Source organism: Rhinopithecus roxellana, chromosome 13 (assembly GCF_007565055.1).
Source record: "Rhinopithecus roxellana isolate Shanxi Qingling chromosome 13, ASM756505v1, whole genome shotgun sequence".
NCBI classification, from domain to species: Eukaryota; Metazoa; Chordata; class Mammalia; order Primates; family Cercopithecidae; genus Rhinopithecus; species Rhinopithecus roxellana.
In genome coordinates this window covers 86,902,021-86,916,168 of record NC_044561.1, presented here as the reverse complement: position 1 = coordinate 86,916,168, position 14,148 = coordinate 86,902,021, and the positions used below count along the sequence as shown (strand labels likewise).

The window sequence follows — 14,148 nt, the reverse complement described above, 5'->3', positions numbered from 1 at the left end:
GGTAAGAAAGGGCAGGGAAGCAGAGATGGAACGAGGTGAGGGAGGAGGGCGGAAAATAGGGAGAGAAGGAAAGAGACAGGGAGCAAGCGAGAAAGGGGTGAGGAGGGAAGGAAAAAAGGGGAAGGAGAGGAAAGAGAGAGGGCAAAGGAAAAAAAAGGAGGAGGAAATAGATGCAATGGAAGAGAAAGGAGGGAACGGAAGGGGAAGAAGAAAGAGAAAAGAGAGGGAGACAGGCAGGGGAGATAAGAAAGAAGCAAAGGAGAAATCAAAGTGGAAACTTTCTCAGTCTTGCATTTATCAAAATATTAAAACACACACATTCCATAGGTGAGCGGGATAATGAACATGGGCTTTGCTTTTGTTCGTGTGTTTTTCAACTCTAGGCCAACAATTCTAAAACAAGGACACTAAGGAGAAATACAAGTCTAGGGGTACTTTCCTCAGTTCTGGCAAATACAAGCATTTGCCTATGTATTAGAGAATATGAAGGCTAAAAGAATAACTTAAAAAAAAGTGATAAACACAACATGAGGAGTGAAAAATGAGCACTCATTTGGCACCCACTGTATGCCACACCCTTCCTTCCCAATCTCACCTCTCCTGGTCCTTCTCCAGGGCTTCCTGCTCAGCCTCCAGGCTAGCCTGGAGCCCTGACTGCTCTCTGCTGCTGCTGTTCAGACTGGCAAGTTTCTGCCTCTGCTCTTCAATCTCCATGCCCAGGGTGGAGCGCCTCTGCAGCGCAGAATGTCTCCTCTCCAGCCTGGCCAGGGCCCGCTCCAGCGCCTCTCTCTGCTGCTTCTCTCTGGACTCCAGAATCTCCTTTTCCTTTTTCCTCACTTTTTCCTCCTGACGCGCAATGTTGGCAGTGAATTCAAAGGTGGCTTGGAGCTTTTGCAGCTGGCTTGCATTGGCCTGGTACTGTGCAAGCTGTTCTTCTTTTTCTTCCATTTCCTTTTCTACTTGATAAAGAGTGTTGTCTAAGCTGAGAGGGCCTCTGTCAAGAATTTCAAATGCTCTTTGCTTTTCTTCCAACAGAGTTGGCAAGTGATTCTGCAGGAGGTACTGTAGCTGGCGTTCTTTATATTGCAGCCTGTACTCCACTGGCTTTATTTTCTCGAAATCTTGAGCCACTTCTGTGACATCTGTGAAACTCTCTTCATGTTTTCCCAACAATCTAGATTCTTTGTCATGTTCACATTTTAAACACTCTAGGATCTCCTGTTCTTCTTGGACTTCTTTTTTCAGGAGGTCTCTCTGCTGAACCAGGTCCTTCTCCAAGTTCACTAGCTTGACAAGCTGCCTTCTCTTGAATTCGAAGAAACGCAGTTGAGCCTTTTCTAACTCCTCACCATCTTCATCCCCTCCAGCACGAGCCTCCTTCACCCGCAGCAGGGATTCCCGAATGCCTTCCAGGTCTCTCTTCTCCTCTTCCACCCATTGCACCTCCCCGCGCCGCAGGAGCTGGATCATCTCCTGCTTCTCTCGGAGCTGCTCTTCCAGATGGGCCACGAGCATGACCTGCTCCTTCTCCTGCTCCTCCAGTCTCTTTTTTTCCAGTTCAAGCTTGGCATACTGTTCATCTTTTTCCTTCTGGAGCCGGTCCAGTTCTTGAAATATCTGAAACTTCTCAGCCTTCTCATTGTTGTTGAGTTCTTTGAGTCGTTGGAGTTCTTCTTGGACGCGGAGAAAGGTCTCTTCTTCTTGTCTCTTCTTCTGCAGCTCGATTTCCTGCTGTTCCCTCAGCCTCTCCTCTTCAAATTTTTCCTTCTCAGCAAGCAAATCCTTTAGCTTGTTCTCAATGTGGAAGCTGCGGCGTTTGAGGCTCTCCTCCTGCTTACGAATCTGGAGCTGCACGATTTCCGTCTCCTTGCGCTGGGTCTCCACCTCCTGCTGCATCCGCTCCAGTTCAGCCTTATCTGATTTCTGCTTTTCCTCCATTTCTTCTATGAGTTTCCTGAAATGCAAAGCACTGACTGGTTGTTATCTGATCATTGTTCAAATGTTGCTCTAACTTTACTGAAATGTTCTGAAAATGCACAGATGACTAGGTTAAAGCCTCCATCAAAACAAAAAAAGAAGAGCAACTGCTTTCCTTTAAATTTCCAGCAGCATCCTGTTTAATTTTTTTATTTTTTAACTGTCCAACATATCATCTGCCTATACTCCTGAAGTGGCTTCTGATACCATTTCTTTGTAGAGCCTATAATCACAACGTGTTATGTATGATATCATTTTAAAAGGCCCCTGAACTCGAAGAGAAAGAGCCATGCCCAATTTAAATTAAATGTGAATAACTTTATTCAGCCCAATGACTAAAACTCAACAGAAGTTCAGTTACAAGACAACATTAAATAAAAATGCTTATGCTGTCCTCATCTCATTGGGGTCAAATATCAAAGTCATGATAATCGACAGTTCATTGTTCCAGCTAAAAAACTACATACTACGTAGCATTTAATCACTAGTTTGGGACAAATGGTGATCATCAAATGGTCCAAAATGTTAGTTTACTAGTGCATAACACTGAAACTAACTGGAGCCTCCATTAGAATATATACATGCATAATTTTGCAGGCTGGTGGGGAGGTGACATGTTGTGTTTTCTGTTGGACAACAAATGATCTCCACAGGGCACTGTACCATAAAGTTTAGGGCTGGGATGGCCTCCAGAGGAAGAGCACAGAGTTAGAGTAGGAATACACAGCCTCCACCTCCTGACCCACCAAATGTTTATCCTGGATAATGCTGGAAACTAAGACAATTTATTTGTGACATTTAAACTCCAGGTCCTACAAAATAAACATTTACTTTGCAGATTTTCTATAGCTTTGGTTTTCACTCTAATTGTCATCTTTGATCTACGTCTTGGCTGGTTAAATAGGACAGGAAAAACAGAAAAGGAGAAAATACAGTTTTATCAGGTAAAGAATTATCTCAGAACATATAAAGAACTGTCCAAATCAATTAAACAGCCATTTTTCCCTCCACCCTGTGCCCCCATACACAAAAGAAAAGTGAGCAAAGAATAAGAAAAGCAAATTATACATGGGGACATACAAACGGCTAAACAGTATCAGGAAAAATGTTTTAAAAGCAGGGAGGTAGAAGGAAGGGAAATTGTCATTCTTCGGGCTTTTTAAAAACTCAGGGGATATTATTAAGAGAAGATTTACTTTTGATTACATTTAAATGAATACATTTTGGTGTATTAAATTTAATTGGTGTGTTAGATTTGCCTACTGACTCTATTTCTCGTTTCTCATAAATATTTGAAGATGAACTGTTTAAAAAAATTTACACTTGAAGAAAAACCAACTACTCCAAAAACAAAAACAAAACAAAACAAAAAGACCTGCAGTCATTAGACATGTAAATAACAGACACAGAGCAAGAGCGAAGTACTGAAGCAGACACAGATGAAATCAGTCCAGGATATTAACACAGGAATCCAGACTACAGCAGTGTTGAAACTTGAACCCCATGTGGCTTACCTTTTACTTTCTAATTTTTCAAGCTCTTCACGCTGTTGCCTCTCAAATTCAAGTCTAATAAAATCAAATGAAAATGAGTCACTTTTCTAAAGACCTTTTCTCTCTCTCTCTCACTCTCTCTATACAGAGTCACATATTTAAAAGGGCATCAGTTTTCCAAATATTACTATTAATTACCATGGATTAGCAAGATTAAAATGCATTCTTTGCTTTAGGACTATGATTAGGAATTAGACATACTTTTGGGTACTTGAACTCAGCTGAAAAGAACAGATTTTACTTGAAGGAAAACAAACAAAACAAAAACTGTATTGAAAAAGCAGAGTTAAACAAGACTTCTAAATAAGAAGCACGTCTACTCCATGCAGCTTAGCACTGATGAGTATATAAAAATGGAGAATCTCTACCTTAGACAGATGGGTCCTTTTATAGGGAAAAGACTGCCAGGGAGGTAGAGAGAGAGAGAGAGCACAGACATCAATTAAGGAAAGCATTTAATAGGAAGGAGTATCAGGAGAAAAGCAGTAAGGTACTTAAAAGCCAATAGCCATGCACAAATTGAAACATCTTTTTATAAATATCACATTTCCCAATAATTTCATGAAACAAACACTCCACTCCAAAAAGTTAGCTCTGTTATGTTTTATACCTCTCACACTTCTCATGATAATCATAGTAAACAACTGAGTACCAATAATAATTATAAACAGTAATCAAACTGGCACCTTTACTACTTTATAGATAGTTATACTGCATGTAGGTTCATCAAGTTCCTGCTGTAATTAATAGTTATGCAACACAGGAGTTATGGGGGTTGTGAGATTGTGAACAGATTCATAGTGGTGGTAAAATAAAGGGATTTAGGTCATCGGGAATTTTAAAACAACTCACTAAAATAACACAAGCTGATTTCTTATCAAATATTATATTTAATTATTGCAAAGTTTAACTATTCTTATTAAGCAGCAGAAACTGTATTTCTTTATTTTTTTTACAGGGTTGGGATTGAGGTTGGGTCAGACACTGCCAGCTACCCCACCCCCCCACCCCACCACGCTTGAACTATAATTCTTAAGCTTATACATTTTTCTGTTGTGGTAGAGGGCAGACACAGCTAAAAAGCTTGGCTACAGAAAAGTCACCATAAATCTTCTTCCTTGAATAATGTGCAAAATTCAGATTGGAAACAACTACTTAGTCATGAGTGAACAAACACTTCAAATAGTGCTTTCCAGTTTAATAAAGTGGGGAAATATTGAGAGTAAGATGTCTGGTGGATTTCGTTTTGGGGTTGTTTTTTGACACAGGGTCTTGCTTTGACGTCCAGGTTGGAGTGCAGTGGTGTGATCATGGCTCATTGCAGCTTTGACCTCCTGGGCTCAAGCAATCCTCCTCTCTCAGTCTCCTGAGCAGCTGGGACTACAGTATGGTGGCATTTTTAGGCAGAACTGAGTATCTCTTACATGGTAGGTGCTGTGTGGGGTGATTTGCACATAATCTCCCTCGTCCACCCAGCAAATTCTAAAGGCAGCAAACAGAATCTCCATTTTACAGATGAGGAATCCAAAAGTTTGGATATGTTGAACACCTTCTCCAAGTTCACAGTGGTAATAGGTAGTGGAGCCAGGATGTGAACTCATGGCAGCCTGCTTCTAAAATACCGCCTATTAACTCAGTTTATAAGCAATGTTCAAATTTGTGATATAAAATAAAAGTATTAAATATTTCATTGAAACTTGTTAGATAACCATATATTTATTCTACTGACAAACAAAAATAATCTGTACCTTAGCATGAGAAATCAGCCATATAAATCTAAATGAAAAGCCATATAAATCTAAATGAAAATGATCATTCCTTTTTATTTAAGAATAAACAGAACCTTAGGAAGGATTCCAAATTGGTATCTTCACACTTCAGTAGAGTTCAGTCTTTCTAGAGATATTTACATAGTCAAAAAGAATCACTGAATCAAATACTTTTTAAAACCTAAGAATTTCCCTAATGGAATGAACTGTACTCTTGATTTTATTTTCTGTGAATGAGAGCTCAGTGCGCACACCAGTAGAGCTGGCTTTGACAGTGTCAGGTGTGCACAGCCAAAAATGCTACACTGAGCACTGGGCATTCGGATGGAAACCTACCATCTGAGGATTGTTTATAGAAACAAGTTCTGCGCATCACAAACTGGGGCCTGTCGTGGGGTAGGGGGAGGGGGGAGGGATAGCATTAGGAGATATACCTAATGTAAATGACGTGTTGGTGGGTGCAGCACACCAACATGGCACATGTGTACATATGTAACAAACCTGCGCGTTGTGCACACGTATCCTAGAACTTAAAGTATAATAAAAAACAAATAAATAAAAAAAGAAAAAAAAAGCTAAATGACATCTGGAACCCTGGCAGCAAAAAAAGGCAAACAAAAAAAGACACAGGTTCTGTGTTTGACAGTCAGTATGCCCTCCGTCACTTGTTCCTCCAGCCTTAGAAAGCATATTTCTCATCCCTTTTAACAAAGCAGGAAACCGAGGCTTACAGTATGTAAGCAGCAGAGGCAGGACTTGGATTCAAGTTCTGTAATAAAATCTCTGCTGCCAATCACAATTGTTGCTACTAGTGAGCTGCATGGTCTCAAGGAGGCAATTAGTTCTGAGTTTTTGTTTGTTTGTTTGTTTGTTTTTTGAGACGGAGTCCCGCTCTGCCACCCAGGCTGGAGTGCAGTGGCCGGATCTCAGCTCACTGCAAGCTCCGCCTCCCGGGTTCACGCCATTCTCCTGCCTCAGCCTCCCGAGTAGCTGGGACTACAGGCGCCCGCCACGTCGCCCGGCTAGTTTTTTGTATTTTTAGTAGAGACGGGGTTTCACCATGTTAGCCAGGATGGTCTCGATCTCCTGACCTCGTGATCCGCCCCTCTCGGCCTCCCAAAGTGCTGGGATTACAGGCTTGAGCCACCGCGCCCGGCAGTTCTGAGTTTTAATATTTAATGTGACATTTTAACTGAGTACCTGCTTTTTAAAAATTGAGCACAGTGTCAAGTACTGTGTTAGGCAAGAGGCTCCAACAGTCTGTAAGAGAGATGTGGTCCCTGTCCCCACCAGGCTCCGGGTCTGTAAGTGACAGTCAGTGTGTCACATATAAGCATGGGGTACTGAGTCCAGAATTTGGTAGTACCTAGGATCAAGCAGAGCTTCCTGAAGAAGCATATATCTAATCTGGATCATTCTTTCTCTTACATGATATAGAAACTCAAAGAAAGCTAATAAAATCAGATTTGGGCTTGCTATAGGAGAGATGGCAAGACATGAAGCTCAAGAGGACAACAGAAGCTGGACAGTGAAGAGCCTTGAATGTTACATTAATGACTCTGAACTTGATCTTAAAGGCGGTGGCAGAAAAATGTCTTGGGCCAGGACTGTTGAAGAACACATATTCCTGGTGTTCTGTAGAAAACAGATGGGTGCGGGAGCAGTATAAGAAGGCAGAGACAAGTTAGTGGTAGAAACTTAAGCAGATGACAGAGCAGGACCCAAGTCAACTGTTTGCCTTGATCCTAGGTACTACCAAATTCTGGGCTCAGAACTCCATGCTCAGGTGTGACACACTGACTGTCACTTACTGATCAGGAGCCTGGGGGGGACAGGGACCACATCTCTCTTACAGACTGTTGTAGCCTCTTGCCTAGCACAGTACCTGACACTGTGCTCAATTTTTAAAAAGCAGGTGCTCAAGTTGGCCAGGCACCGTGGCTCACACCTGTAATCCAGCACTTTGGGAGGCAGGCGGATCACCTAAAGTCAGGAGTTCGAGACCAGCCTGGCAAACACAGTGAAACCCTGTCATTACTAAAAATACAAAAAATTAGCCAGGCGTAGTGGTGGGCACCTGTAATCCCAGCTACTCGGGAGACTGAGGCAGGAGAATGGCTTGAACCCGGGAGGCAGAGGTTGCAGTGAACTGAGATCTCGCCACTGTACTCCAGCCTGGCAGACAAGAGCAAAACTACACCTCAAAAAAAAAAAAAAAAAAAAGGTAGGTGCTCAGTTAAAACGTCACATTAGATATTAAAACTCAGAATTTATTATCCTGGTGTGAGGATAAACAAGTGAAGCCCTGTCCTGATACTCAGCAGGTCGAGCTGACAAAACTTGGCAACTGGTGGCATTTTGGTGGGGGTGGTAAAAAGAAAGAAAAAGGCAAAGATGACCCTCAGGTTTCTGTCCAACTCCTATAGGGGGTAGGAAGGCAGAACAAAATTACAAAGAGACTGAGTCCAGAGATCAGCAGGTGTGAATACAAACTCTAGTGTTCTGAGACCATGAACAAGTTATTTAACCTTGGATGCTTCATTGCTATAGAGGCTGAAGAAAGTCACGGGCCCCACCTCAAAGGGCTGTAGCCAGGATCAAGTGAGACGCGACGTGTAAGATGCCTGCCCGGCACCTGGACACACCAGGGGCTGAATGTTGCCTCGCACTGCTATGGTTCACCGAGATGAGGAGAGCAGTGGGCAGTGAGAGGGCTGGGCAGTGGCAGCTGTAGCAGTGCTGGCGCTCAAGGTGGGAGAGGCCAGGGCAGCGGTTGACACTCACTGAAGCTAACGACCACAGGGGACTCACTCTATACCTGGCACTGCTCTAGGTACTGTGAATTTAATTCTCACAGTGACCCTGTGAGGTCACTGTTCCTACTTCACACAGGAGAAATGGCAACGTCACTATAAGTGGCAGAATCAGGTTTGATTCTAGAGCCCACAATTTTAATCTCTTCTCTGTCCTGCTTTCAAGGTAAGTTCAGTTTTACACACATAGAATCCAGTGTTTACAAAGGGTCATCCAACTGAGATGTCCAACAGGCAGCACGATACATGCCATAAGCTGGTACGCAGGCCCTCATCAAGGCTGAAGATGTGGCCTTGGCCTTCACCGGCATGTGGACAAGAACTGAAGCCCCAAGAGTGGGTGAGGTTACCCAGGACACACATGCAGAAGGAAAACAGAGGAGCTTACTGCGAAGTCAGAAAGATCACAGACTTCGCAGTGACTGGCAGAGATAAATGGCCCTCCAATGAGGCTGGGAGTGAGCAGTTAGAGACACAGAGAAAAATCAGGAAAGGGCAGACATGAAAGCAGAGGGAAGAGGGTGTCTGAAGCAAGAGATCAGTAGCATGGAATAATCCAGGAATGCCAAGTAAAATGTAGAGCCCAAGGAGCACCCAATGACCTTCGCAATGTGGAGGTTCATCTTGGAGAGACCTTTGCTGGACTGGGGCTGGACTGCAGAGGTCTGAGGAGTGAGTGAGAGGAACCTAGAGATGGTGAATGTAAATATAGTAGAGCGCTTTCTTGGTAGGTTGAGTTATAAAGGGAAGGTGGTGGTTTTAGGAGAATGGGTGCTCATTTTAATACACGAAATAGACTTGTGCCTATTTAAATCCTTGTATGAATAAGCAGGAGACAGATCGAGTGAAAAACTGGGAAGAGGCTGGGAATATCTGATGGACAGAGAGGTCTCTGAGCGGGCAGGAAAGAAAAGGATAGCGCCATGGGTGAGAACAAGGGTTCGGGCACGGGTGCCAGCCCAGACCAAATTCTGGCTCCTATATGACCATGGGGCAATCTCTCAACTTTCCTATGCCTTAATTATCTCATCAACACAGGCTCAAAAATAATCCTAGTCCTTAGTTGGTGAGAGGATCCAACGAGAGTACTCACAACCACTATTAACTTAGTTAATAAATACTAGCTATTAATCCTATAGGATTCATAGTACAGGTAGGGGAAGTTAGTCTGAGAAAGGCAAAAGGGGAGTTCTTTCATTGGGACAGGAAGAAGGAAAGGATGAATGCAAAGCAGACATGGGATTTAAAGGTGCTGCTCTCTTAGGACTCCTGTGTTCTATACGGAGTCAGAAACAAGCTCCTCTGCCTAATGTCTCCTCTTCATAAGAGTGAGGAGAAATAATGGCAGGGTTAGAAGTAAAAGAGTCAGGAACATTATTTATAATACTGAAGGGGCCAGTGGGCAAGAGAACTGATGGAGAAAATGAGCAGAAAGGGCTGGCTGGGCATCATTCAAGCTTAGAGACTTAATTTACAGGGGCACTGATCTCTGTGTTGATGTGGTTTTCTCCATTGCACTGAGCTCAGATGTCTAGATATAGGCTTAGGGCAGGGAGATAGCGCAATGGTTCTAGAATCAACAGGACTCACATAAGTGGAAGAACAGAAGGACCATCTGATGATCTGGGAAGCAGATGGCTCAACTGCTGGAGATGAGGGACTTAATTGGATAGGGAAGTAAATGGAGACAAGACAAGACTTACAGGAAAAGTGAGAAATCAAAGAAAGTCTCCAGGCTGAAGAAGGGAGTGCTATTTAAGTAACTAGATTGCAGGATGAGTTAGTTTCAAAGAATCACTGAAGATAACATCACAACTTAGAATGATGAAAGGCTTAGAAGGAAATGTCTGAAAGGGGAGGAGAAGGCAACAGTACGGACAGGCAAAGAATGCAAAAGGCAAAAAGTGGGACAGGCAGATGTCCCAAGTGAGGCTCAGAAGTGCTCCAGTGGGCAGAGGAAGGATGGTCTGGAGCAGCTTGGAGGAGGATCTAAGAGTCTCTGGGTTGGTGAAATCACAGGTCCTCCTTAGGGGAAGCCTTCACTTATTGGGATAGAGAAGGGGAAGTATGTGCATTAAGGGAAGCTGTCAAGATCGGGTGCTTGAGGCCATTGCTCTGGCCCCTGAAAGTAGTACTGCAAAGTACTGAGTCAGAAATCAGAGAGAGAGTGCCATTTTAATTCTTAATGAAGACTTGTGATTTCCTTTCCGTGACCAGTCTCTAAATAGGTAGAAACTTTGGTTGTTTTCTACTGAAAGCAAAATGCCTTTGGTAAACAATGATACCTGTTTCCTCAAAAATAAGAGTAACATTTAAAAAACAAACAAAAAATGCCATAAAGATGTTCAGTCTTAAATCACAAACAGTATGAGGGGAGTGTCATTCCAAAGTTAGAGAGTATTTTTAGACATGCAGTGATATGAGTTGCTGCTCACACTGGATCATTTCTGTTAAATATTACATATTTAATAATCATACTCCAAAATGCACCTATTTCCATGATCAATGATAATCATTTGGGATAATAAACCTCAGTAGACCGTAAAATATAAATGTGAGTGTGTCATTATCAAGGAGAGATCATCAAGAATAATTGTATTTGAAGGTGGCTTCATTTTAAATATGTGTAATTCATTATCTTACTTTACTGGAATTATCATGGCTCCCTATTCTAATTTCCCAAATGTTATAATTAAAAGGAAACCACAAAGGATGTAATTTTTGCAGGTGTTTTTAGCATTTTAAAATGACACTTGGAAGTACACTTATTGTGTTAATTCTAACAGAAAAAGGACAGGACAGCATACAACCTATTTTTTCTTAATCAGAGATAGACTTTTCTTTTACATTAAAAGAGATCTACCATTTTTAGGTATAACTGCACATATTTCAATTAATCTTTCTGTTATCATCGGCAATAAAAAAATGAGCGAGTGGGAATGTCTCAGCTTATACCATAAAGAGGGAGGGACGGAGGAAGGAGGGAAGAGAGAGAAATGAGGAAGATTTAAATGAACTGAAAGCATAAACACCTGCATCCTTGTGTGTCTTCATGGTCATTCATGACGATGAATGACCTATGGTCCTATGATGGTCCTATGATGTCGTTTCACTTTCTAAACAGAGTATGACTACCCAGGTCCAGTCAATGCTTGAGCAGGCAGTTGCAGTGCAGGTAGACAGCGAGGGTAACGGAAGCTGAGTCCAGCCCACAACATGTATGGAAGGGAGACCCCCGGCAACAGAGGCGGTCTCCCTATGGGACAGTCATATTGGTAGAGTCTCTAGCATGGATATTACTCTATTATCTCAGTGGGCACATGATCAGATAAGGAAAAACTTCTTGGTCAATGTGTAGGCCTGGCTTTTTCCTAGGTGACTTTTAGGTTGTTGTCAAATATAGGGATTACTTCATGGGCATGTGATCCATGCAGCTGCACAGGGCCCTGTGCTCAGACAGGTCCCATACTTGATGCTCTGCTGTGGCCACCTTGAAATTCTCAATGATATTAGAACAAGAGGCCCAACTTTCAACAGGTACCGAACTCTGCAAATTATGCAGCTAGTTCTGATCAAGCATATGTCATCTTTGAAAGAACTCCCAGCCTTGTGCCTGGAATGCTCAGTGGTATTCCTCACTCCAGATCTGGTAAGGAACTAGAAAAGCACTAGAACTCAGTGGACAATGTTTCACCTTTCCCTGATGCTTCACTAGGGTTTAGGTTCCAACTACAGAGGGTTCTTCAATGGTTTAGACAAAAACGTTGACCTTTTCACTACACTACCATCCCCTAGGAAACTTGAGTCATCTCAAGCACCTCACAAGTGAGTGAATCCCATGGAGACTAGGGGATCTTAAAGACTAAAGAGAAAGTTTGAATTTGGGTGGGGGGTTAGTGCTTGTCCTATCCAATCTTCTTCCCAACCTTGCAAACCCTAACATTCTAGATGTTCCTTGAAGGCTAAGCAGAAAGCAGTTATTTCACCCAGGGTAGGCTCTGGGAGACTGAAGAAAAGAAGAACCCAGCCATCCATCGGGTTTCCAACTCTTCATGGAAAGGCCTTGAAGTCTTTCCTCTGTGAATCAGCTCTCAGCAATCTTTCATTAGAAAGCTAGGAATAGCTGTTTCGTAGACACAATTGGAATTTCTACACTATTCACTCCCTCTCACCCTTTTATCAAATCATTGTCAGGGTATCCCACAGTAGGTGGACTTACATAAAATTACAATTCAAGGGGTGTGTATCAAGATGGGGGTGGGAGACAAGAAGTTTCACAATGCAATTTAATCTAGAAGGTTGTGAAATTAAACCCTCTTAAATAAACTTCAGAGTTTATAACTTAAACATTCAAAGCACTCTGGGAATGGTTTTCTAACAAATTTCCAAATCCCTGGTCTAGAAGGTACTCACTAAAGACTTTCCAAGGAGCCAGTCTTAAGCCTTTTGCATTCCAAATAGAAAGTGCCCCAAGAAACAAGGATTGATTTTTTTAAAAAATAATAAAATTTGATATCATAAGCATTTTCACTAAGTTTCTCCCCAGCCTATTTCTCACAGCAGTGGTATAACTTGCTCTGAAAATGACAGCTAGGAACATAGATGTGAAACCCAGAGGCTTTCCTAATCAAGCAAGAGGATCACAGGCAGTCTGAACTTGATAAGGACTTGAGATAGATCATACACTGAACTCATACACACCCCACCTCCCCTGCCCCTCCATCCTTTTTTATAGGCCAGGAGAATGAGGCCCACAGAGTGTGAGACAGAGGGCCCAGGTGACCTCCTTTTGAGAGTCAGGACTCAAGCCCACCTCTTCCAACTCATCATCCATTCTTCTACCCAGCCCGGAATTCTATCTTACCTTCTCAACCAAACCATGGTACTTTTTACCCCAGAAGGAGCCTCTCAAAAGTTAAAAATGATCCAACATTGCAAAATATATCTCTTCTCATTGGACAAACCAGAAGACTGCACCACATAATTTTCCTTCCACTTCCTTCAGCCACGCATTCTACACATACAATAAAACTTGTCCTGGCACCTGCTGTGAACAGGCAGGACTCTAAGTGGAATAAAGAATGGACAGCATGCCTTTGGGTACTCTTAAGTGAGTGAAACAGAGTGAAAGGAAACATGCTCATGTATCGATCACACAGAATGTAAGGAGCCCAATGGGAATGTTTTCAACAGGAGATGGGGTGGAGGGACAGCATTTACAGGGATGCGAGGAAGCCTTGCAGTGGAGGTGTTGTCTGAGCTTGGCCTTGAAAGATGGATAGAACTGTGATGAGCATAGTGTTGTGGGTGGGGGAAAATCCAGTGGAAGAAAAATAGGAGAAGGAAGACAAATGAGAGGTATACAGAGGAAGCTGTACAGAGCCTCAGTTGGCTACTGCTCTGATTAAATAAGGGGAAGTGATGAGAAATAACAGGGAAGTTAGACTGTGAGCAGAATATTAAAGGTCCAGATGACACACTCTCGAGGGCACCTTCCTGAGCAAGCTTCTCTTCCGCCTCCCCTGCCCATGAGTCCTCTATCACAGCACGGAGCAGGACTTTCAGGAACTGCTGGTTCACTCACCCATAATTCACTGGTCAACATGCCAGGCACTATTCTAGGCACTGTGGTCTCAGCAAAAGAAATCAAGTCTCTTCCCTCATAAACCTCTATACCAGTGTGGGGCTGAGCTCACTAATACATAATGAGTATGCCGTGAGATACACACTCTGAAAAAGCATAAAGCTGGGGAAGAAGAAGGACTGGGAAGACGACACTCAGGAGAGAGCTGCATGAAGAAAGTGAGTGGCCATGACGATGCATCTGGTGCCAACATGAGAGACGAGCCAGGCCACAGGCCAGGAGGGGACGTGTGCAGGACAATGGAAGTACAGAAGGACCACATGGTGCCAACAGGAAAAGAAACCAAGGGAGGGTGGCCACAGGAGAAGAATCACGGCCCAAGAGAGAGCTAGGGTGGACACCATCCAGGGCCTTACAGGTCACAGAGGGCAGAGGTTGTCTCCCCCTCCACT

At 43.0% G+C, this 14,148-nt stretch overlaps 1 protein-coding gene across 3 annotated transcripts in view; it reads right to left on the bottom strand.

Annotated features, from left to right (window-relative positions):
- Window positions 1–14,148, bottom strand: part of KIF16B (kinesin family member 16B) — a 317,342-nt gene that overhangs the window by 115,506 nt on the left and 187,688 nt on the right. For all 3 annotated transcript variants that reach the window (XM_010381460.2, XM_010381461.2, XM_010381462.2), the window contains exons 18-19: window positions 3,492–3,545; window positions 596–1,954 (exon numbers count right to left, since the gene is read on the bottom strand). In XM_010381460.2, coding sequence (XP_010379762.1) covers window positions 596–1,954; window positions 3,492–3,545 — 1,413 coding nt within the window. The remainder of the gene's footprint in view (window positions 1–595; window positions 1,955–3,491; window positions 3,546–14,148) is intronic.